The sequence below is a fragment of the Cibotium barometz genome, chromosome 17, assembly GCF_041138505.1.
Source record: "Cibotium barometz isolate CiBa-2024 chromosome 17, ASM4113850v1, whole genome shotgun sequence".
Classification (NCBI taxonomy): Eukaryota; Viridiplantae; Streptophyta; class Polypodiopsida; order Cyatheales; family Cibotiaceae; genus Cibotium; species Cibotium barometz.
In genome coordinates this window covers 43601706-43626454 of record NC_141062.1, presented here as the reverse complement: position 1 = coordinate 43626454, position 24749 = coordinate 43601706, and the positions used below count along the sequence as shown (strand labels likewise).

The 24749-nt window shown below is 40.1% G+C and overlaps 1 protein-coding gene across 1 annotated transcript; it reads left to right on the top strand.

Moving 5' to 3' along the window:
- The first annotated feature begins 803 nt into the window (after nucleotides 1-803).
- LOC147630036 (uncharacterized) lies at nucleotides 804-3630 on the top strand. Its single transcript, XM_086811649.1, has 2 exons — nucleotides 804-1670; nucleotides 1805-3630. Exons 1-2 carry the CDS (start codon nucleotides 1068-1070, stop codon nucleotides 3482-3484), a joined length of 2283 nt encoding a protein of 760 aa, XP_086667775.1. The 5' UTR covers nucleotides 804-1067; the 3' UTR covers nucleotides 3485-3630.
- The last annotated feature ends 21119 nt before the right edge of the window (nucleotides 3631-24749 follow it).

The window sequence follows — 24749 nt, the reverse complement described above, 5'->3', positions numbered from 1 at the left end:
GTATTTTGTTTTATTAATGAGCCTTTCTTAAGGGGGAAAAGAAGGAAGAGAGAGAACGAGAGGGGAGAGAGAGAGAGAGAGAGAGAGAGAGAGAGAGAGAGAGAGAGAGAGAGAGAGAGAGGAATTAGTATAAACAAAACGTTTTTTGCTTTGTTTTAAAGGTAAAAAATAAAAAAAAGTGAGAGAGAAACAGAGAGAGAAGGGCAATCAACTCGCAAAGGCGGATCTAGGCCACTTGTGCATTCTAATGATAAGTTTCTTTTAGGGGTTGAGTTTAAAAGGTAGACTTTGAATTTAAACCAGAGCAACCATAAGTTTAAACTATATTAATGATAAGTTCACGCAACCCTTTTGCAAATAGTGGAAAGAGGGAGTCTTGTGGGGACGTGCGGGTCTTCTCAGTCTCTGCGTACACGTGTCTGCGTGCATGCACGCACACATGTGCTCATTTTTTGGGGGTTTGGGGAGGGGGGATTTGTTGATTATGTGGATTGTGGATAGCCTTTAGAACTTAGGAAAAAGATTGGTTGATTATGTGGATAGCCTGGACTGCCTTTAGAACTTAGGAAAAAGATTTGTTGTGTTCTTAAATACCTTAGGGCCTAGAAAAAGATTTGACATGTCTTTAGAAACAGAGACAAAGGGGCCATGCTTCAATGCTAGAAAGGTAAAGCTAGACATACTCTTTCAAGTTTCAATGCAAAGGATTTGTTGCCTAGCACGGAATGCCACGGTTCTGGGCATGGTCACATGGATCACATTAACTGCTGGAATATAAAAATAATATGGGATAAAACTGTCCCAAAATACTGTTTCTGGATTGGTTGAGATCTGGGCAACGAAAAATGCATTTCACGTCTTCTTCTAGTCCATCATCGTAGCAGAGTCGCACAGAAAGCTAAGATCTTACAGAGCTCTGGCTATGGCCGATTGCACAGAGAAATTTGTGTCTTCTGTACTACTTGTGGCTGGAACGTGGCCAGAAGATAGGGGAGCTTTGCATCTGGAGATAAGCAAGGTGACTGGAAATCAGGGTTCTCTGCACACCAGTCAGTGAGGCTTTTGTTATGTGTGCCATGGATGCTCAAATGAAGGTTGTGGAGACAGATGGGGAAGGGGGAGAAGAAGAAGCATTGGCAGAAGAGAGGGCAGCTGAAGTTGAGAGTGCATCGCAATTGGCTTTGGCGGAAACCTTTAGGAGAGCAAAGAAGAGGGGGGGTGGGAAAGAGGGCAGGGATTCATCTGTGAGTAGCAGGGTAAGGGGGTGCGGCATAGCCGTAAATGGGCTACGGCTGAGGAGGGCATCGCTGCTAGCAGGCACGAGGCGAGGCCCTAGCACACCTGTACCAAGCTGGAAGCTCATCAGGGATCCTTTCTCGGACGCTATAGCCACAGAAACCTCAACCCAAGGGCAGGAACACCATCATCACCAAACAGGCCGACCAGTTGCTGCTGCTGTCTCTGCTCGCAGGCTTGCTGCTACTCTCTGGGAGCTTCAAGCGATTCCCTTTTCCAGAGGAGGGGAGGCCAAAAGCAGAGAATCTCATCGCCATCACCATGGCAAGAGCTCGCCCACTGCAAAACCCTCTGTCCTCTACAGGCAGTCTCTCTCGCCTGCATCCAGCCACATCAGTCAGAGGTCTCACAGACAGATCTCCATCCAAGACAAGGTAAGCTGCCTCTCTTTTGCAAGTCCTTCTCTTGCTGTCCATAATGGCAGCTTGGTATCATCTTTCTGTTGTATCTGTAGATCGGGTGGCCCTTTTTTTCAGATGTATTGATGTGGTGGTGTAAATTGGTGCAGATAGATAAGGCTGCCAAAGCCATTCTCTTAACAAACCGTGCTCCTGGTATGAAGACCCTTTCCAAGGACCTCGCATCTGGACCTAGAACTTCAAATGAAGTTTTGCAGGTGCTCAATCATGTATGGAGCCTGGAGGAGCAGCATAAATCTAGCATGTCATTAGTCGCTAGCCTGCACCATGAGTTGGACCAATCTCGCAGCCAATTGCAAGAGCTTATGCAGAATGAGAAAATCCACCGCAAGAAGGTGGAGAATATCACAAAGAAACTAGTTGAAGAGAGGGCCATGTGGCAGGAGCGGCAACAAGAGAGCATCGGGCTGGCTGTTCAGTCCATCGAGGAGGAGCTTGATTATGAAAGGAAGTCAAAAAGCAAGCTGGAAACTCTTCATAGAAGGGTCGCAAGAGAGTTTAATGAGGTCAAGAAAGCCTTGGGAAAAGCTTTGCATGACTTTGAGAGGGAGAGGAAAGCGCGAGAGTTGATGGAAGACGTGTGTGATGAACTGGCAAGGGAGATAGGGGAGGACAAGGCAAGAGTAGAGGAGCTGAAGCATGAATCAGCTAAAGTCAGAGAGGAAGTGGAGGAAGAGCGCAAGATGCTTCAGATGGCCGAGATTTGGCGGGAAGAAAGAGTTCAGATGAAGCTAATGGAGGCAAAGTTGGAACTGGAAGAGAAGAATGCAGCTCTTGACAAGTTAAGGAGTGAGCTTGAGGCTTTCCTTAAAGCCAAAAGAGCAGCCAATTTGAAAGATGAGGGGAACCACACACCAGTGGATGCAAAGCAAGAAGGGCATAGTAGACGCTCGATGGATGCAATCGTAGGTCGTAATTTGGCTGACTCGTTTCGCCCGAAAGAAGCCCATGTTCCAAGCCGGCATTCGTTTGACTCACGGCACAGCAGGCTGAATGCCGAGAAGTTGCACGAACTTGAGGGTGATGATGGCTCATCAGGTGATGAAGATGATCTGCACTCGTTTGAGGTAAACAATGAATCACTTGTAAAGCAAGGGGGTAGTCAATGTGGAAACTATCCCTCCTATCATCAAGAGGTAGAAAACAGGACAAGGCGGTCCACCAATCAAAGAGTTTCCAACGTGGAGACATCGAAACAGTGGCAAGCAGGTAGGTCTCAAGGGCTGGGACGGACAAGGAGCAGTCAGCTAGGGGAAGGGAGAAGACACAGAGACCTTTATCTGGATGACATGCAGGGCACCCAATGGATTGAAGACAATGAGTGGAGTGGAGATCAGCAGGCTTCAGCAGGGGGAAGAGAGGAAACCATTAACACCTGGCGAAGTGACAGTGAAGTAGGGCACACATCATTCAGTCCAAGAGTAGTAAGGAGGAACAGCGGACAGTATGAAGAGAATATCAATTTGGAGTCATTGGGGACCAATGCAGCCTGGCTCCGTCAAATAGTGGAAAGCTCAAGAGATCTGCCTGCAACCTCTGCGTTTGTGCCTGTGCATCAGCAGTCATATGTTAGATCAAGTCCAACTCATCAAAGGAACCATATCTGGTCGCCTCTAGACCCAGGAAGTCCACGGCAAGGAAGGGGTATAAGCTCAAGTGAGATGTCAAATGGGCTGAGGGATAATACCCTGAAAGCAAAGCTCTTGGAAGCCAAGCTAGAGGGCCAGCACGCTAGACTGAGCTGGCAGGGGCTAAATCGTGTACAATAGAGAACTGCTGTATTTATATGCTTACCATTGGTGATAGAGAGCAGTTTGTGAGGTGCATCTGGATTAATTTGGATAGTGTATCTTAAATCAAGAATCATTGTTTATTGTTACAATAATTTGAACCAAAAAGCAAGCTTTCGTTCGTCTTCCTTTCTTGCTGCGGTGGGGGGCATGGGGGTGTGTAAAAGCTTCTAAAACGCTTTTGTAAAGGATTTCCCTGGATTAGTGAACTCCTGAAGAGAGGAAAATGAACATAAGAAAATCACGGGGGCCTCCCCACATGGATGGTTGCTCTTGGAGGGAGGCTATGGATGGAGGACTAACCACATGGGGGTCAATTACACTAGCATAAGTTGTAAGGAGCTTCTGAGAGAAAGAAAGACCCCCTTCCTCCAAATATGCATGTAATACTCACACGGCATTGTAGTTCATGTTGAGAATGGGCTCATGAGCCTCACAAAACTGGTCTGTACACCTCTACTACTCTCTCAAACCCAGGTTCTTGGGAACACCCTGATCAGTTCTGATGCTTTGCCGAGAAGTTGAGAGAGGAATAAGATTGTCAACTCAAGGACTTAGTGGTTCTTGCATTCACAGCTGCCCTGAGGGTTACAAAGCATGCTGAAATGGTGAGTTTTGAAGATGGTAGTGAAATATTAAAAGAATTAAGGATGCATTAGCATTAAAATCCTTGGGTAGTTGTGCCAACCCCTATGCAGTACGAAAGGCCTTAATCAGCACCATCAGAAAACGACACCAGCATATTGCCAAGTGTTGGCTTGAAAACACCAACATGATGAGTACATAGACAATCAAAGATAGAACACCATCAAAGCTTCATTTCATCAAATGAGAGAGAGAGAGAGAGAGAGAGAGAGAGTACATTGTAAGTGTAGGCAAGATAAAGATAGTTGTGATCCCAAAAGGCACATATGAAAGGATGCATATGTTCTAAGGTTAATGACTATATCCATGAGAATACTAATGTTTATCATAATGTCTTAGGTAAATGTGTATGTGTGTGCAACCATTAATAGAGTATAGTGCATACCTCCTACATTGAGAAAACACAAGTTGCAAGGTAGAGTTTTTACCAGGAAAAGCTTTGGATTTTTACACCCGTGAAAAAACAAGCAAGCAGTTTTTCACGCCCATGAAAAACTCATTCCAAATTGATAAAGCATTGAACTAGTGTGGTGAGTGGAGTTCGGCTTGTTTTTAGACCAATTCTCATGTGCTTAAACTATGAGAGAGTGATTCATGAGACGAGCTGAGTCCAAAAGATATGTCCTTCTCGTATAAGGTCTCTCTGCCTCTATAGTGCATCAAACCACCCAGGATCCTCATGTTTAATTGTCGGATCTAGTCACTCGGTGAGTACGCAATTGAGTATGTTTGCATGGAGAGGACTAGAATCTATTAAAACTAGTAGCAAGGTTTTACAATAATTTTGAGGTCACAAGATAAATGTAATATTGCCCTTTTACAATACTGAATGGAGGTGTTAGAATGAATATCATCGCCAAGCATTGTTGGAAATGTTAAGGTAGAACACACATTAAAAAAAAGCAAGCTTAGTAGTTAGCTTGGTTGATGGCACTGAGTGATTTTGAGGGAGCCTGGTGGAGGGAGCTCCCTCTCTCTCTACTTGAACAATCTCTCTCTAACTATTGCCACCACCATCTCCGCCCACCACCGCCTAGCCCAACCCACACCACCAACTTTGCTCCTTCCTTTCTCTCTCTATCTATTACCACGGGACGTCCCTTCCTCTCCCTCCCTCCCTTTTACTCTCCCACCCTCCCTCCCTCTCCTTCTCCCACCCTCTTCCTTCCCCCTCTCTCACTCTCTCTATCCTTCTCTTTACTCTCTCTATCCTCCCCCCCCTCTCTCCTTCATTTCCCTCTCCTTCCCTCCCTTTCACTCTCCCACCCTCCTCTCTCTCTCTCTCTCTCTCTCTCTCTCTCTCTCTAACCGTCTCCTACCTCTTATCCTCCTTCCCTCTCTCGCTCTCTATGTCCTCCTCCTCCACCTCCTCCTCTCTCTCTCTCTCTCTCTCCATCTCTTTTCTCACTCTCTCTTTACTCTCTCTCTCTATCCTCCCCCTCTCTCTCTCTCTCTCTCTATCCTTCTCTCTCTCTCTCTCTCTCTCTCTCTCTCTCTCTATCATTCTCTCACTCTCTCTATCCTTCTATTTGCTAATTCTCTCTATCATCTCCCTCTCTCTCCTCTCCCACCCTCTTTCCTCTCACTCTCTCCTTATCCCACCCTCCCTATGCATGATCTCTTATTTCCTCTCTTTGCCCCCTGTCTCTCTTTCACCTTCTCTCTCTCTCTCTCTCTCTCTCTCTCTCTCTCTCTCTCTCATTTCACATGACTTTGCATAGCATTGCATGTGAGTTTATTTTTCTACATTTGTATTTTTGTGTTTGCATGACATTGCCTACTCTTTATTATCCTTTTGCATTTCAATGCATGTATGTGCCATTACAATATACATTGCATTGAATGGCATGGCATGGCATTACATCTGGATGTTATTATATGTGTATGTCATTGCATGGAACTTCTTGCCCTTTGCATAGTGTTGCATGTCATTGCATGCCTTTACATGTGATTGTATGTCATTGAAGCCATTGCATGTGACCTTATATCATTGCATGCAAGTACAATTGACAAGGTGAATAATGTATACAACTATACATACAAGATAATTTCATTATAGGCATGATATTTAGTATGCCTTTAGTACTGTTTCATAAGAAATAGTAAAGAATGTAAATTTATTGAGGTCAATAATTTTCAATTGTGATTGAGGTCATGGCATAATTATTTGACAGGAAGAGGGAGAGAGAGGGAGTGAGAGAGAGAAGAACATGATGACATTAAATCCTAGGATCGAAAATACCAGTTTCAATTACAAACAAAACCAAGTTCATTCACATACAACTTCGAAATATAACTCTTCTATCATAACTGGTATTCAAATCATGACAACAAATCAAAAATTTCATTTAATTAATCAAAACAACAACAAACCGAAAATTTGATAAGATAATAAATACAAAAGACAAGGCGATCTACAGTCGAGACCACTTTATTCCATAAAAGTTATTACATCATCCTCTCGGGCTAAAGACAACTATGTACTTATAAGGGCTACTACAATCAAGCATTGTTCCTACACCTATGCGCTTTTTTGGGCTACTCTATTCTTTAACTCCTCTCGTAGGGGCTCCTCCATCTCTTCGGCAATATACCCGTAACTCCACCAAGCGCTAATGGCGCTTCCAATCTTCAAATTCCACAAATACAAATCAAGAGAATCAATAGGCTCATCCACCATCATCTTGCTCCAAAGATTGCGGGCCTCTATCATGATTCTGAGATGTTATTTCGTATACACAAATCTTTGCAAACCCTGTCTAGGGTTTCCTTCAAAGTATAGCTCGGGCCATTAGAAGAAGCCATTAGAGATCAATAAAGGTTAGTTGATGATGGTGAGGGTTGTATGGAAGAGAACGGTTGTGAGGGAGAGAAATACAATGAGAGGGAGAGGGAGGCAATAAGATTTGGAAGTGAGGATAAGAGTAAGAGGCAGGGGTCATATTTATAGATACGCAAAGGTAAAAACAAAATGGTACTTTGGTATGGCTATCCACTAAATATAGAAAAGTAGATACATGGCTTTCCCTAAATTTAGAAAAGTAGATGCATGGCTATCCACTTAATTTAAAAAGTAGATGAATGGAATGAACATATTTAAGCAATTGACATACAACCATATTGATTGTCCTGCTAAAACATTAGAAAAATAAAAAGTAAATAGTCCTTGTTGCTAGAGAATTAAGACAAAGGACATTTTATTATTGCAATATGAAGGATCTTTTAAAAACTACAATATAATGTCATCATTACAAAATGAGGGCCTTTTCACATTGTTCTATTGCTAAACATTATTATTAGGTCCTCTTTTTTTAGAGTGGGTTGATGTATATACATATTATGGCTTGCATCTAACCCAAAGATACACAGATATATAAAATAAAGGTGCTTGCATGAACAATATGGTCATCTAGCACCTACCCTAATTTGAAAATCGGAACATGTGCATGATGGATTCTTTCCCATAATCACTTGGTATTTTTCATTACGTACTAGTGATTCCTGAGTCTCAATTAGTCACTCGGTATTTTTCATTACGTACTAGTGATTCCTGAGTCTCAATTACAAACACTTCCATATGCCCGACCTTGATTACCAAATGCTCAAAGACCATAACTGTGCTTGAAATTCCTGAATATATTCTATTGGACTGCTATATACCATATGATACTTCTGTACCTTGTTGATCAATGGCGTACATCATTTTCTTCCTAACGTAGTCCCTTTTGCAACACAAACCCACCAGTCTCCAATGCTCGGATCTCATCCACAATCAGGTTTGTACCTCGTCCCATTGGCCAAACAACCGAGGGTCTAGTAGGTGATTGACAAATGGTGTTACATACTCTCCAAGTACGATCCACGTTGCTGTTTACAAAAACCACATGAACTGACACCTTTGCCCCCTATACCATTCTCTCATACCATAGAAAGAAGGAGCTGGAACACCTTGCTCCCAATTCTTGATGTTCTTTTTGCACTTGCCAACTTGGCCATCTCACCATCCTTGGCAAGTTACCTTGCTGTGTAGAGATGTCGATGCATAGCCCACATTGAGTCGTGTATGTCACTCTCCACAGTTTCATGTACCTCTACTTTAGTTGTCTCTCCCTCTGTATTGTGTCAACCACCCTCTATAGCTAAAGGAATAGTGGGTGGAAAGTTTAATCTCCTACCTTGTTTCTTACAAATGACTGGTTTTCTTTGACATACTCTGGACGATGTGATGAGTTATCTTCCTCAAGATTTATAACTGTGGTTTTCAACGCCGGCTAACGGTAATGTTATCATCACCAAAAAATATTGGTTGCACGTGCATTGGTGTGCCAATCTCACTGCTTCCCCGACCAATCTGCTAGTGCTTGTATCTTACTTGGACCACTTGTAGCCTCTAAAACTGCCTCTTGCACAAGTTCTCTTATCTTTTGCAATGCCTACCTTGATGTGCCCCTTTGCACCTCATGCAAATGTTCCCCTTAATGTATCATCAATCTTATCATATGTGGGTTAGCAAGCATACAATAGTACACTATAGCACCACACATTCTTCTACATATAGGTTTGTTCTTGCAATAGAAATAAGCTAGTGATCCATATCCATCTGTTGTTAAGCCCAACAAGGGAAGCTTCTGTGTGAGCTTGCCTAGTATGTGAAAAATTACAAAGTTCCAATAAATACTCTTATTAATCAAAGTTTACTAAAATTGAGCCAAGATAATAATCTTACCAATCCATGATGTTTTATTCGGTGTGCCGTTTATAGTTCTGCTTCCACACAAGAAGGCATAAGTGCACTCAAATAAGCCTAAACAGGAATTCTTTCGTACAACTCCAGGAAACTTCACGAGACTACAATGGCCATCATGTGCTTACTCCAATCCTTGCATTGGAGAGACTGAAGGTCCGTAACATTTGACAACTCAAAAGCCACATTGCCATTATAGATTTGAGGAATCTCTTCTACTTTCTCAATATGTGTGCTTGCTAATAACATTCTAGGAAGAACACCAGCATGAGATTCCTCCAACAATAAGTATTTGACCACACTCTTCTGAGGTGGTGTACCTGTGGGAAAATCTTCTATTGTAAGATCAATAATGACTTCTTTTGGAGTGCTTGTCATAGTTTTGCTTGACTCTCTTATTATTGGAACAAGGTATTATGTTGTTATATCTTTATATAACATGGTCCCTCTCCAGCAGATCTAGCTAACTAGATAGATATAAGATGATCTACACCATCATCTTGTGGTTTGATTGCAAAAATTTTCAATCCAGAATGAGGACATAATATTGCATCAAAATCATCAGCTTTAGTAATATAAAAACGACCTTGTATAGTTCTAACAATAGGATCACTCTCCAAACCTCCTACAAAAATGTGAAAAGAAATGTTCGCCAATGGCAAGAAAAGCTCTCAGAAAACCAACTCACAAACACACAGGCTCTCAGAAAATCAGCTCTCACACACACAACAAACTAATGAGAATGAATTCATAATCTAAACACTAATTCTATACATATTAGAAAAATTAAATTAAATCATTTTTAAAAAGCAATCATTATTTTGACAAACATAAAAACATTCTTCAATCATTATAAATAGTGTCATTAATATTCTGATTGGTATAAAAACGTTCTTCAATCCCATTTAATGATTATTCCATAACTAACTCCCATTTCATGATTATTCATTTTTATGATTCCATCAATTTTTATTTCAAGCAAAGAGTACATGCCCTTGTATAGTTCTTAAGCCATTGATTTTAACCCAAAGTGCCATGTCCCACCCCCCAATTATAGTTCTTAATTGATCTGTTTTAATCCCTTGTATCTTTCTATAGTACTTAATCCATTCAATTTAATCCCAACTAAAGAGTATAGACCCTTGTGCAGTTTTTAAGTGTCCATTACAAGTCTAATTTTTTATATTGCTAAGAGTACTTTTGTACTACTAAATAGAGGTAATTAAATTAAAAAGAAGATAAAGAGGGGAAAAAGGAGGGGGCGGGGTTTGTCTTAATTTGGAAGGTCATGTGTGACCAAGACAAAATGTGTGATGGGGGGGTGTGCCACCCCTCACCCTCACTAAGGGCGACCCTTGCCCCCCTTAGTGAGGGCCCTCACCAAGGGTGATAGTAAGGGCGACAATTTCCCTTAGTGAGGGTGAGGGGTGGCACACCCCCCCAACTAAGGTCGGCGGGCGGGCGGCAGACCTTAGCCTTGCCTCACTAAGGGTGATGGTTGCCCTTAGTGAGGGTGAGGGGTGGCACTCCCCCCACCCCACACTAAGGGTGGCCGTTGCCCTTAGTTGGTATATAGGGAGCCTTGCCCTCACTAAGGGTGAAAGTTGCCCTTAGTTGGTATATATGGAGCCTTGCCCTCACTAAGGGTGACAGTTGCCCTTAGTGGGGGGTAGACGACAAGGAACCCTCCCCCCCTAAAATGTGAACACGTCTACTCCCTAAACGTGAACACATCTCCCCCCCCTCATGCGTTTGAACGCGTACGTCTCCCCCCCGCCACCCCCTTAAATGCGAACGCCTGGTGCTTTGTCTCTCCCTCCTCCTTAAATGCCAAACTCTCTTCTCCCCCCCTCCTTCAACTAAAATGACAACCCCTCCCTCCCTCTCTCCCTCTCTCTTAGAGACTCTCTCTCTCCCTCTCTCTCTCTCTCTCTCTCTCTCTCTCTCTCACTGACCAACCCTTCACTCTCTTTATCTTTTTTCCTCTCCTTCTCTCTCTCTCTCTCTCTCTCTCTCTCTCTCTCTCTCTCTCTCTCTCTCTCTCTCTCTCTCTCTCTCTCTCTCTCTCTTTATTCATTTTCCTCTCTTCTACTTTCTCTTTTATTTGGTGTTTCTTTCCTCTCCTCTCTTCTTCTTCTCCTTCAAATCCCTAATTCAAAACCTTAATTTTTTTAGATTTATGTTTTTTCTCTCTGTATTTATATCTATCCCTCTATTTATATCTATAGTTTGTTTTCTCTATTTATATCACCTCTTCTCTTTCTTATATCTTTTAGGACTACTATTCAGTAATCTATTTCTTCTCTCTCGTGCTACTTTTGCTGGTCCTATTTTTTACATGGCGTCTCCTCAATTCCAAAGAGGGACACGAGTGTCCTTGATGTTCAATGGTACCAAGGCAGCTATAGGGACCGTTTTGCATGAAGACCCCACTTTGGATACTGTGCAAGGAATTGGTTTATCGCTTGGTCATGCTGGCGTGTCGATAGAAGATGTTGAAGTGAGAGAAGTACCTCTTCCTTTTCCCCTCAAAGATGGTGATATCGACAAGTTAAATCAAAAAAGGATAATACATCATTGTGTGGCCAGCTAGAGATTGCGTAAGTGTTATTTTATCTCTCTCCACCTTTCTAATTATGCTCTTTTTTAATGCTTTTTTTAGACCAATCTGTCTTGTATATGTCGATATGTTTAGATTGTTGCAGACACATCAAAGGAAACCCTACATCAAAGCGTGCAAAATGCGTAAAGAGCACACCTGCCAAACAAGCAAGCCAAGAAGTGACAAGTACGAAGAAGAGGAAAAAAGTGCAAGAGAAAGATGATGATGATTAGATTCCTCCTCAAAGGAATCCAAGTTGAGTTGCTAAGTCTTCAAAGAAATTTGCTTCTTTAAAATCTATTAAAGAAACTAAGTAGGAGAGGTGGACGAGGGAATTGAAAAAGAAGGTGAGAATGAAGAGGGTTTCATGGTGACTCATGTAACTCGCTTGCAATTAGAACTCCTTTAACAAAGTCTTAACAGAGTGAAGGTAAATCCACTTTTTATCAAATCTTACATAAGTTATTTTTTGGTTTACCAAGCATAACGTGTGTGTGTGTGTGTGTGTGTGTGTGTACGTGTGTGTGTGTGTACATTGTAGGTGGTGAAATCCACTCCTTTACCACCTATTCCCTTGTGAGAACTTGTGCCTAACCCCTCTATACAAAGAGTGCAAATTAGGTACAAGAAGTTGGCAAGGGAATTTTATACAAATGGCTATGTTGTCAATAGATGCAAGTTCATTTGCTCTATCTCCTCATCCCATAATCCTATTAGAGAAGTGACTCAAGATGATATTATTGCATGGGATGACATCTGATGATTGAAAAATGAGGAGTTCGAGAATATAAGGCACGGAGTGGGAATTCATGAGCAACAAGATTACTTTTTGAATGCGGTCTTTTGTTTTAGAAAATAGTTTTCGGACTAATTAGATTCGCACTATCTAAATGTAGCATTCAAGAATGTTGTATCCTTGTGTTGGGGCTATCGTTATTGAATTCAATTAGGATAGTGAGGGTGAGTTTCTCATAGTGATAGCTCGCTTTAACAAGTAAGAGAATATATGTCTTACGTCTCTTTGAATTTGGAATATATGTCTTAACTGTAGTATTCAAGAATGTCATATTAAGACATCCTTATGTTGACGCTATCCTTATTGAATTCAATGAGGATAGCAAGGGAGAGGTTTTCAAAATGATAGCTTGCTTGAATAGGTAAGAGAATATATGTCTTAAGTCTCTTTGAATTTGGAATGTTCGACGTACTGTGTTTCAATCTATGACTTAAGTCTCTTTGAATTTGGAATGTTCAACGTACTATGTTTCAATCTTTCATCATAACCTTAAATTTTTTTGCCATATAATAAATGAAGTGGTCTGTGTTTCTTCGTCTCTTGTGGACAAAGTGTTCCTCATTAGGGCGCTTAGGTTGGCAAACAAAGAAACAATTATGAAGCACACTAGAGAGATGAACAAGGCATGGATGGACAAGCATGCCTCGACACATATAAAAAAAGGGCCGTCCATCCTAGTATAACTACGAGCTTTCGAAACTTTTCCAAATAGTTTTCCAAGTAAACCTTCAATATTTTAACACTTACAATATATAATTAACATTTGTATATTATCTACTAATGTTGTAATCCCTGAATAATAGGATGAGTACCTTGCAGTCACCCGAGATATTGACCCCCTAGTAGATAGCTTCCTTGCACATGAGTTTGAAGAGAAATGGAGAATTGCATTTTATAAAGATGAAAGAAAGTGGAAGCATGCTACAAGGCGGTTGGCGGGTGATTGCAAACCTTGCACAAGGGGAAGGTTTCTTTGAGTAAGAATTCCTACACTCTTTCCTCTGTCTATTTCTTAGGCAACAACATTTTATGGTTTTAATGTTGTGGTATAATTTTGGTGTTATGTTGCAGACAACTAGTGCAAGTTAATTGGGACGAGAAACCAAATTAATTGATAGAGGATAGGCTATATAGCTTGGTAGCTAGCTCGTTGCTAAATGACCACAAAGCACAGATTTTGGATATTTTTATTAATGGCAATTTGCAAAGCCTAAAGGATTCACAAATCCCTAAGAGTAAGTAATAATTACTTTTCCTATCTTTTTAATATATACAAAGCACTCTATTTTATTTCAATAACAATTTCAATGGCAACGCAGTAAATGTAAGTTTATTCAGGGATTGGATTCAAAGGAGAATGTACATGGCATGAGATTGGAGCACAGAGTGTAACCGTCCTTACAAAAATATCAGAAAAGTACAAGGTAATTTTCCAAAATACATTCCTGGAGGACCTCGCCGATCTTAAGAAACTGTACTTTGGGAAGCTGTTTGAGGAAATGGTAGGATCCCTAAAGAAACAAGGTGTAGTACCTTCAAACCCTGCTATCGTTAGACTACCAAGCGTGTTGTGTTTAGGTGCGTAACATTCTACAAAGCTTACTTACTACTTAGTTGTGCTCTTATATTCGTAAATTGAACAAAAATAATAATGTGTAGATGGATTTGTAAGTACCAACCACTATGTACACACATCAGCAACTTCGAGACCTTTGGGATGTAGGGATATACAAGAGATGCCCATTGTTCCTTGACTTTCCAAGTGGCGGCGGGTAGGCCTATAAAGCGAATCAACCATGGTATGAACTATACAATTAGATATTTTAGTGTATTTTAAGTATTGTTTCTTATATCTTTTCGAATCGTGAATTCTATTGTGAAGCCTAGAAGGCTACGTGACAAATCACATGTTCAAGGCAAGGGCAAAGGTCTTATGAAAGATAAAGGGGATGATGAAGATGGATAATGATGATGATGATGAAGGGAAAAAAGTGCCAAAGAAGGATATGCAACGAAGGGAAAGGAAAAAGGAATTGCACTACAAGAAAAGGACGACTTTGATACCTCTCCATTAGAATATGACGAAAGCGATTGTGAGATGATAGCACTCGTCGCAAGATCCAGGCTATCCCAAAAGTTGAAGAAGTGGGTCATGTAGAAACACAAGCATGGCACTCTTTTACTTATGGTTCATTGGTATTATTGTTACATTGTTTGGATACTAACATAGATTGAGTTATGGATTCAGATAAGCTTGGGAAGAGGTGAAGCGCCAAATGCACCATTGCGACATATTAATCCACCTAGCCTGGGTGACCTGACCCCAATCCAAATGAATTTTCCAGGTATAATTTTACTCATTGATAATGATAATGTTTGTGTGGTATATGCACTTACAAAATGTACGCTTTTTAGGAGTGTCTCATTGTACCACGACAATAGTCCTCAGCGTTTTGAGATCAAAATGCTAGTTCCTCTACCGTTATCGAAGCCTCGGCATTAATAGGTGTAATAATCAATTTTGTGACCACATGTGAAAGGATTGTAAAGGTGTGTCTTTTATATCCTGTAATGACAATTGATGTGTAACTCTACTCAACATGGTGTGACAGGACATCATTCTACAAAGATGATGGCATTTGTTGGGGATCCTTTGAAGATAGGCCATGCGCTTCTGAACTAAGAGTGTCCATAGGAGCTAGAACATGTCTTTGATATGTTGTAAAAGGTCAACAAGGGAGACAAGACCTTTACTGTTAAAGGTGTCAATACAAACAGCGTGATTGTATTGTAGTGAGGTTGCCCACAGGAGGTTCTGTTTATGTCTACCCTGATTACATTGTCCCACCATGGAATCTCTACATATGTGAGTGGAGATGATTTTCCCTTCATTAAGACCTTATGTGTTGTTGTGCATATGTTGTGTGTATGTCATGCTTACATTTTTTGTGTATGTCATTTTGATGCCAACGTAGATGGAGAGGAGCATGCATTACTTCAAATTTGTGAGACCATCTTAGATGACAATGGCTCTATTATTACCATCAGTACTGTGTATAAAGTGGCAACCATTATAACTCACGCCGAGCGCTCTAGCTTCTCCTTAGACACCATGGTGAATGTGCGATGTACAACACAGATTGGAAAGGCCTTTGGACAAGAGGTAAGCAACACTAACCTCAGAGGTTGCCATTGAGCATCACTTTTTGCTACAAAAAATTATCTCATACTCTTGTGCAGATACATACCCTCGTTCGCTGCTACCTTTACGAGCATGGTTGGAAAAAACCATGCACAACCTTTCTCACCTGATTATATCATTGATCCTTACAACATGGTGCACTAGGGCAGACACCCAGATGGGACAGCATGGCGAGGTATGAAGTTAACATTTTTGTGCTCCAAAATAAGGGCGTTATATTTTTTGGTGGAATTAAGGAGATGTTTTCTTTGCAGGTAGATCTCAGCATCGTGGATATGACTTTTGGGATAGCCTATTGAAGCATCATGTAAAGCAAGGGCAAGTGATAGTAGAGCTTTATGCTGGATGTGGAGGTTGTGCTATGGTAACACAAAAATTAAGCATGAACATTGTTTGTATTGATCCCGAAGAGGATGTAGTGGAGGGTGTCTTGTGATAAAGATTTCATTGTAGTGCAGTAAACATATTTATTTATGAATATTCAAGTGACTGGGTTTAGTAATTATTTATGATTGTGTTAGGATCTTATTTTTCATATTAAAAAAGAGAGAAAGAGAGTGAGAGCAATGCATGTTGGGGTTTTGCAATAAGACTCATTCCTCTCTGCAACAATGTTTATGTACAACATGTCGTACAAACCAATAAAGAATCAACATTTTCTCTATTGTGTGGATGAATAAGGTAGTGAAGCATTTGTAGACTCGAGAATTTGTACACAAAACATGAGTTAAGTATGTTATGTTGAGAAACGCAAAGGAAATATAGAGAGAGTTATCTAAGAGAAGGACAGAAAGAGTGAGTGAGAGAGAGAGAGAGAGAGAGAGAGAGAGAGAGAGAGAGAAGAGAAGGGTGGAGAGAGAGAGAGAGAGGGGGGGGGATAGAGAGAGTGAGCAAAGAGAAGGACTTAAGGGGTGAGAAAGAGAGAGAGAGAGAGAGACAGAGAGAGAGAGAGAGAGAGAGAGAGAGAGAGAGAGAGAGAGAGAGGGCATAGAGAGAGTGAGCAAAGAGAAGGACTTAAGGGAGAGAGAGAGAGAGAGAGAGAGAGAGAGAGAGAGAGAGAGAGAGAGAGAGAGAAGAGAGAGATAGGGAGAGGATAGAGAGAGAGAGAGAGAGAGAGAGAGAGAGAGAGAGAGAGAAGGGGGGGGATGATAGAGAGAGAGAGAGAGTAAAGAGAAGGATAGAGAGAGTGAGCAAAGAGATGGAAAGAGAGAGAGAGAGAGAGAGAGAGAGAGAGAGAGAGAGAGAGGAGGATATATATATATAGAAGAGAGAGAGAGAGAGAGGGAAGGAGGATAAAAGGTAAGAGAAGGAGAGAGAGAGAGAGAGAGAGATAGAGGGGGAGGAGGAGGGTGGGAGAGTAAAAGGGAGGGAGGGAGAGGGAAATGAAGGAGAGAGAGAGGGGGGGGAGGATAGAGAGAGCTACCAAAGAGAGCAAAGGATAGAGAGAGTTAGCAAAGAGAAGGATAGAGAGAGAGAGAGAGAGAGAGAGAGAGAGAGAGAGAGCCAAGAGAAGAATAGAGAGAGAGGGGGATAGAGAGAGCGAGTAAAGATAAGGATAGAGAGAGTGAGAGGGGGAGAGTGAAAGGGACGGAGGGAGAGGAAGGGACGTCCAGTGGTAATAGATAGAGAGAGAAAGGAAAGAGCAAAGTTGGTGGTGTGTGCTGGGCTGGGCGGTGGGCAGTGATGGTGGTGGCAATAGTTAGAGAGAGATTGTTCAAGAAGAGAGAGAGGACAATCAAGAAAATCTCCCTCCACCAAGCTCCCTCGGTGACCATCCCCTGGGCTGGGCGGTGGGTAGTGATGGTGGTGGGTGGTAATAGTTAGAGAGAGATTGTTCAAGTAGAGAGAGAGAACAATCAAGAAAATCTCCCTCCACCAAGCTCCCTCGGTGACCATCCCCCATGGCACTACAACAAAATAGACTGATGTCTTTGCAAGATTGAAGATCACACATTTGTTGTAATGGACTTCCAAAGAAGAGCTAAAACCTTTGATATAGTTCTAAGTCATCCATTTATGGGGTGTGCGCAATTGGCCCATGATTGGAACACTAATCAAATCTATATATAAAAACATGACAAAACTATAAAAGTCAACATTTACACATGTAAAACTCACCCCATGAGCAAAGAGTTATTTGAAAATGAGTCTAATACAATGGAGAGAAGCACCTCAATGGAGAGTACAATGGATTCTAATACAATGGAGAGAAGAAACTCAATGAGCGTATGGTAGACTTATAACAATAATCTAGAGGATGAGCATGAGGGACATAACTTTACACCATTCTCTAGGCTATAAGATATAGTGGACCCACAAAAATCCCAAAAAAAGGGAAATGCACTAGTAACTATTTACACCCATGACGCACCCAAAAAAGCACCCAGTATGTAATTGGGAATCACGAAAATGGTTATGAATAATTTTTTTCATTCAATGTGTTGTGCATATACATAAAAGAGGATCTTGAAACTTTGGCAACATGGTCTTGTTAGTCGCCATGGTTAATATTGCCTATTCTTTGGTGTACAGCCATACATTTTTGTAAGTGTGGTAGCACAACTTTAGTATTTTCCCACACTAAGTGCTTTTAATGAATGATTCATAGCACCCATATAGCCGTGTATCATCCAAGCATCTCTTCCAACTTGACAGATCAAAGGTCACTATTCAATGCTTGCTTTTGGTGAATGTGTGTGTGAAGCTTTGATGTAGACGATGTCACCAACTTGGCTAAGTCTGGTGGGAAAGCTAGCCAATGGTTTAGAACTCTCAAGAAAAAAGAGTCTTGCTCACTCATTGTTGGTTTTACACAAGTTGATGGAAATGGAGTCTAGCTACCCAACTATATAGCATGGAGCATAAATAAAGGGACTCAGACTATCACTTCATTGCATGCATGATGACGTACCTAAACTCTGGATGTGAACCCCACAAAAAGTTCAATGATGAGGAGATTCCTTGTGGGGCTCAATTACTTGGATTTGAAAATCTATTGATCACCTAAAAACTTAATTCCTTTAATGAGTGTTATCAATAGGCTATTATATTTAATGGCAACCTTATGGGATGCTGATAACATAAGAAGACAACATCTAGTAGTCCATAAATTATTTTGGTAGTTATTTTAGAAATACCTTTGATTTGTGAGGACCACGAATCTAAAGAAGGAAGGGACACCAATCTAGAACATGATAGTAGAGGAGTTGAGCACTTCGCTATGGGATCAATTGAGCCAATACTCATGAGTGAGTCCATCAATTGAGCCAACAATGGTAGGTGAGTCCAACAATGGTAAGTGAGTCCATCAGTTAATCCAACAATGGTACTTGAGTCCATCAAGGGAGCCAAAACGTAAGCTTCATATGTATCTAGGACATGACATGGTTTGGTGTGCTTTGTGTAGGCAAAATCACACCACCAGTAGTAGTGAGGGTGTCCACTGATGAGATAAAGACTGCTTCACTACTATGCAATTTGCACGCGGTGCAAGCTTCTTGGTGGGTGCAAGCTTCTTGAAGCATAAGTTTTTTATCATGGGGGCAACACCAGCATACCAAAATGCAGGGCCTCTCCAAAAAGAAGTAAACCAAACAAGTCATCAAGGAAACTGAGAAGGTGGTATAGAACCCAACTGCAAAGCTTATATATACTGCTTAAAGTGCAAGGGTATTATGAAGGGAACCACCTCCCTCAACAAAAAGGAATCAAGAGGTTCTTACTTGTTTGCGAAAACTAGTAAATTCTACACCAACCTTATCGAATCCAACAAAAATTATAGCACCCCAAGAAGGTACAATAGAGGGGAGAGCATGGATTGCTAAAAGGAAGTAGGGTAATAGAGGATCAAGAGACTTTACTTCAAGGAAGGGAAACGGCTAAAGCTTCTACATTAACTCAAGTTTACATTCAACCTTCCAACCCAATGGGTGGACTTTGACAAGCTTTTGGTTTTACAATTATTGTCAACTCATCTTACAAAGCCAAATGCTTCCTTTTCTGTCTTACAAAGATTGTGATAAGCATGATATAGAACATCATTGTCCCTATCTCCCAAGCCTCATCATAATTTTCATTTGTAATTGGCAAAGTCTTGAAGGGATCCACATTGCTCATTACATTCTCAATTTGCCCCCCAATGACATGGACTCTCTTGGCTGACCATTAGCACATAAGAGTGGTTTGCATCATTTCTAATAGAGTTCGTGTTGGCCAACACCTCCCAAATTGGAGACTCCATTTATTGGTGTGAAACCCATGCTGGAGAATTGTGAATTGTGTATCTTATTCACCAAGTACATATGATTGCAAATGCTATTCATTGGCCAAATTGTATCTTTTAAAATAAGCTCATCAGCATTGTCAGGATGTTCTCTTTTGACATATTTCTCAATTCCTTCTTCTCCTTCTATAGAGGCATCTTGTCTTCTTACAAAAGCACCATGTGTTGTTGGAAGTGGAACCACCTGACAATTCACTGCGGCGCTATAACCAGTCTCCATTAGGTGATGAAGAATAACCTATAAGAGGTAAAAAGAGACTTAAATGAGCTTAAATGAGCTTAAAAGGTGTTTGGGAAACTCAAAGAGCATATAAAAATATGCCCAAGGACTATGATCATTGCTTTGAATGAGCATTGAGAACAGGTTGGTGTAGATGCTTGCATTGAATTATAGTTCTAAGTAGATCATCCCTCATTAGTAGAGAAGTTCTTATGCATGGTGAGCCCCTTGGGATTGAAATGGAGCCTCCTTGCATGGAAGGTTGTTATGCTTATAGACTGATATGGTCAGCCACTTGGGATTGTAGTTCTTATGTTTGTGAGCCACTTGGGATTGAAATGGAGCCTCTTTGCACTAAAGGTTGCTATGCTTATAGAATGATGTAGTAAGCCACTTGGGATTTTAGTTCCTATGCTTGGTAAGCCACTTGGGATTTCAGTTATTATGCTTGATAAGCCACTTGGGATTGAAATGGAACCTCCTTACATTAAAGGTTACTATGCTTATATCATAATATGCAAGGATTCAACAATATGCAATCCCCCCCCTCTCTCTCTCTTTCTCTTCTCGATGTCAGTAAAGGTGTGTATGGGAAGTGTCATAATGAGTCTCTTTTATTTTATGCTTTGTGAAAAGAGGAAAGGAGGCTACAAGATGAGTCTCTTTTATTTTATGCTTTGTGAAAAGAGGGTAGGAGGCTACAAGATGTGTCTCTCTTTCTTGCACTGAATGATAATAAGGAGCATGAGGGTGTTGTATCCTCCTCTCATGGTAGCTTGTTATTGTTCTCATCGCTTTTAATCAAGCAATTGTGGCTTCCTATTTGGCAAGGTGTACAACATTACATCAAAAAAAATTGTGGGACATGTGTTGAAGGGGCTAGTGGATGGTCTCTGCATCATTGAAGTGTCATTGAAGAGAAGGAAAGATTAAGAAGGCTTGCATGGAGAACCCATAGGGGTGGGTGTTTATGCCGAAAACAAGGAGGATTAGAGGTTTTCAAATAGAGGATGGGGTGGCATCGTTTGCTTGTCTGCATTGAAGGAAGGCACTTGTTTAGGCCTTTATTGAACTTGATTTACCACCTTCGTCAAGTGGTGCTTTGTTACCCTCATTGGGCATGGATCAAGTCCTTTTTAAGGATTGCTTGGGTAGCTTCAGTGAGGTTTAAAATGGTCTTTTTTTAGCCATGAGCAAGGTGAACTTAAGCTTGAAAAGGGGGGCATTAGAGTACAACAGTGCCGTGAATGCCCAACTATATGCCACTATTCTCTTAGTCATAACAAATCACCACCCTAATTTTCACTTCAGAACCTAGTTGCTCACAACTCATTTTGTCTTCTACTACCCCTTTCCTAAATCTTCTTGGCTTCTCACTTTCTTTCTTCCAGTCAATGTGAGAATCCTTAACTTCTTTTTAAGCCCCTTGATTATTAAACAATTGTGCCACATAGCATACACGTGGATCTCTTGAGCCACATCGAGGCTTCCATAGCTTCATTCACATCGAGGCTTCCATAGCTTCATTCACATAGGCTTTTGTCAGCTTTGTTTCTAAGGTCCATAGCTCTTAAGTTTTTGCTTTGTTTGGTTGCAAGCCATATGAACCCTCCATGACAATGATTGCTTCCCCATTGTGCTTATGAAGGCCAATGCACCCATATTCCAAAGGTTTAATTCACTCATCTTATATGAACTTTTGATAGGCCAATTGGGCCCCTTGAACTCTTAGAACAATGGTGTTCTCTTTTGATCTATGGGGTCACCCTTAGCTTCCATATTATCAAGACCATAGATTTCACCCTTTTCCTTCCATTCACAATGTAAACAAGCTACTCTTGCTGGGATTAAGACCCATCTCCAAAGTTTAGACATAATGTCCAACAACACTTTGTTGTTCTCTAGTTGTAAGGTTACTTGTAACCATGCTTCCTTGATTGTTGATGCTACCCATACAAGTATGTTTCTTTGGGTGAAGGTTATAGAGGTGAATTTTTGTGACCATTACATGTGGGTGAAGATTATAGAGGTGAATTTTTGTGACCATTACATGTGGGTGAAGATTATAGAGGTGAATTTTGTGACCATTGCATGTGGTCTCTCATTAGAATGGCACCTTCATTAACTAATTATACCTCTTCAACTTACCTTTCTTTTGTATTATCCACCCCTCATTGAACCTTTCTTCTGTATCCACCTCTCATTGAACCTTTCTTCTGTATCCACATGTCTTTGCCTCGATTTCATTGCTCTTGGCACCCATGTTTGCTTTAGACTAGACGAAAGCAAACATGAAGATTGGTGTGGTGGGATACCTTGGCACAACTTCTTCTTGGGTACACCTAACATGAAAAAAATTTGCTACCTTCATAGGTGTTGCTACTATTGAATATCCTAAGCTATGGAGGTTGAAAGCTTTTCATGACATAGGAGTACGTGATCAAAAAGATAGAGAGAGAAGAAAGAGAACAAAGCACTTAGAGAAAGAGTGGAATACACAACTCATTGATGTGATATTTTACTTGATTTCTTCAATGAAGTACATGCACCTTTATAGGTTATAAAGGTTGCCCCAATGACATCACTGCTTATGTTAGGCACACACAAATATCTAGATATTATTTATGTGAGATTCCTCCTCAGCTTGAATAATGAAAAAGCTTTTACCTCGATCCCTTGTAATCATTCCCTATTTCATAATGCAAGAAAATATTGTTTTTCCTTGTTTTTGCCTAGAGAGAAGAAAAATTATAGAGAGATATAATTTAATATTGAGATATTTTTAGATGTAAAAATTCTCCTAATATCTAAAATATATTTCCCTGAAACAGAAGTTCAAAATAAATTCTCCAATGTGCATTAGGAATCAATAAAAAATGATATAAGGGACCTTAGCCTAAGGGTCTAGATTTTCAGAAATTTCTGCATTATGGTCCAATTAAGGTTCCTATGGGCCAATAGGATTAATCCAAGTGTTGGGATGAGATAAATCCAATAAATAAAAGAAAATACCCAAAAATGAGTAAATGCTCACATAGGATGAAGAGTTGAGTGAGTACAAGGTTTATTAGTTAAAAATAAGAGATATTACTAAAAAAATGATTTTTGACACCTTGGTAAGGAGAGGGGGACCTTTAAGGTAGGCGCCTCCTTCACATGTGTGGGAGGGTTTTTAATTCAAAAAAATTGTGATATTTTTATCTCTTCTCTCTCATGGATCAAATTGGATCAAAAGGGGAGCCAAACTAGTCCAAATCTTGTCCCCAATTCAGTCAAACTGAACTGAAGCTGAAAAATTTTGGAACCCAGTTGGACTCAGTTAGTGGCCTCCCTCACCTATAAATAGACCCTCATTCTTTTTTATTCTCATATGTGAGCTATACCATGCCAGTATTACATTAAAATAATCATATTTTTTATTATCCCTCAAAAATCCTCTACTTTTGGGGAGCTTGGAGCTTCTCTCTCTCTTCAACAACTCTTGGAGTACTCTTCTCCACTTGCTAAACCAATTGATTGGTTGGGGGCTTCACTTCTAGAAAAAGAAGCAAGCTAATTCTTGAGGTAAGCATGAATTTTACGGTTTTTTGTTAAATTTTCTCAAATGACTTCTCTTCTCAACCCCTCTCAAGCTTGAGAAGTTTTCTAATTGATTGTTTTAAATTCAAATCAAGATTTCCCTAAGAATTTTAATGTGTAATCAATAAAAAGTTAATCTTTATGCTTATTTAGAATGCTTTCTTAATGTATATCTCTCTATGATTATGATTTAAATTCATAGTTTAGATTTAAGCTTAAGAATAGATTTTCTATCATAATTGCATCACAATGTTTTATTCTTTTAAGAAAATTGAAACTTATCAGTAATAGCAGCAAAGCCATGCCAAAATTTTCAGAAAATAATACATATCGTATTTTTATGCATAATGCTAAAAGAGGACTTCCTACCATATTTTAGGATTGGACATCCTATGGCAAAAGAATGATTTTCATCATATTCATGTGAAATAAATTTTAGTATTTATGCATAAATATTTAATTAAAAGAAAAGAAAATTTTTTGGTAAATTTATTTTTATGCGAAAAGAGGAATTCCCATGATAATTGAGATCCAAGTAATTAAATAGTAAAAGAGAAATTTTTGGCATATTTAAAATAATAGATATTTTTATTTAATTTAAAAAAGAGAAATTTTAGATAAATTTATTTTATGCATAAGAAATTTTTAAATGATAAAAGAGGAATTCCCATGACATTTGGAATTCAATCATTTAAATGCAAAAAGATGGATTTAAGCATATTAAAAAAATAGATATTTGTATTTAATTTAAAAGAAGAATTTTTATGATATTTTAAGTAGAGAAAGGTTTAAATTAAATTTTGGTGACAAAAGAGGACACCTAAGTGGGATCATAGGGGGTTCTGACTAGGTGATGCACGGGCTCGTGGTTGCTAGGACACCCATGCATACGTCGAGGAAGATACGAATGAACCGAAAGAATGACTTTTGTGAATGAAATTTTGATATTGGATCTCGTTGGTTGACTAGCTGGTCTTCAACGGAGAGTCCGGATGATATATTTTATAAAACAATAGACTTAATATTTTGGAGGATTATGATCAGTATTACTATGATTTCATTGAAAGATTGTTTTAAAGACAGCCGAATCTGTAAAAATGGCAATTTCATATTGGGTGTGTAAGTGGTATGACTACCTTGAATTTTGCTTGAAACGTCGACTAGGGGACCTGAG

Excerpts from the sequence above, each read along its gene's own strand:
- LOC147630036 (XM_086811649.1), top strand. The coding sequence starts at position 1,068 with ATGTGTGCCATGGATGCTCAAATGAAGGTTGTGGAGACAGATGGGGAA. Across the intron at positions 1,671-1,804 it reads AGATCTCCATCCAAGACAAG|ATAGATAAGGCTGCCAAAGC; the intron begins GTAAGCTGCCTC and ends AAATTGGTGCAG.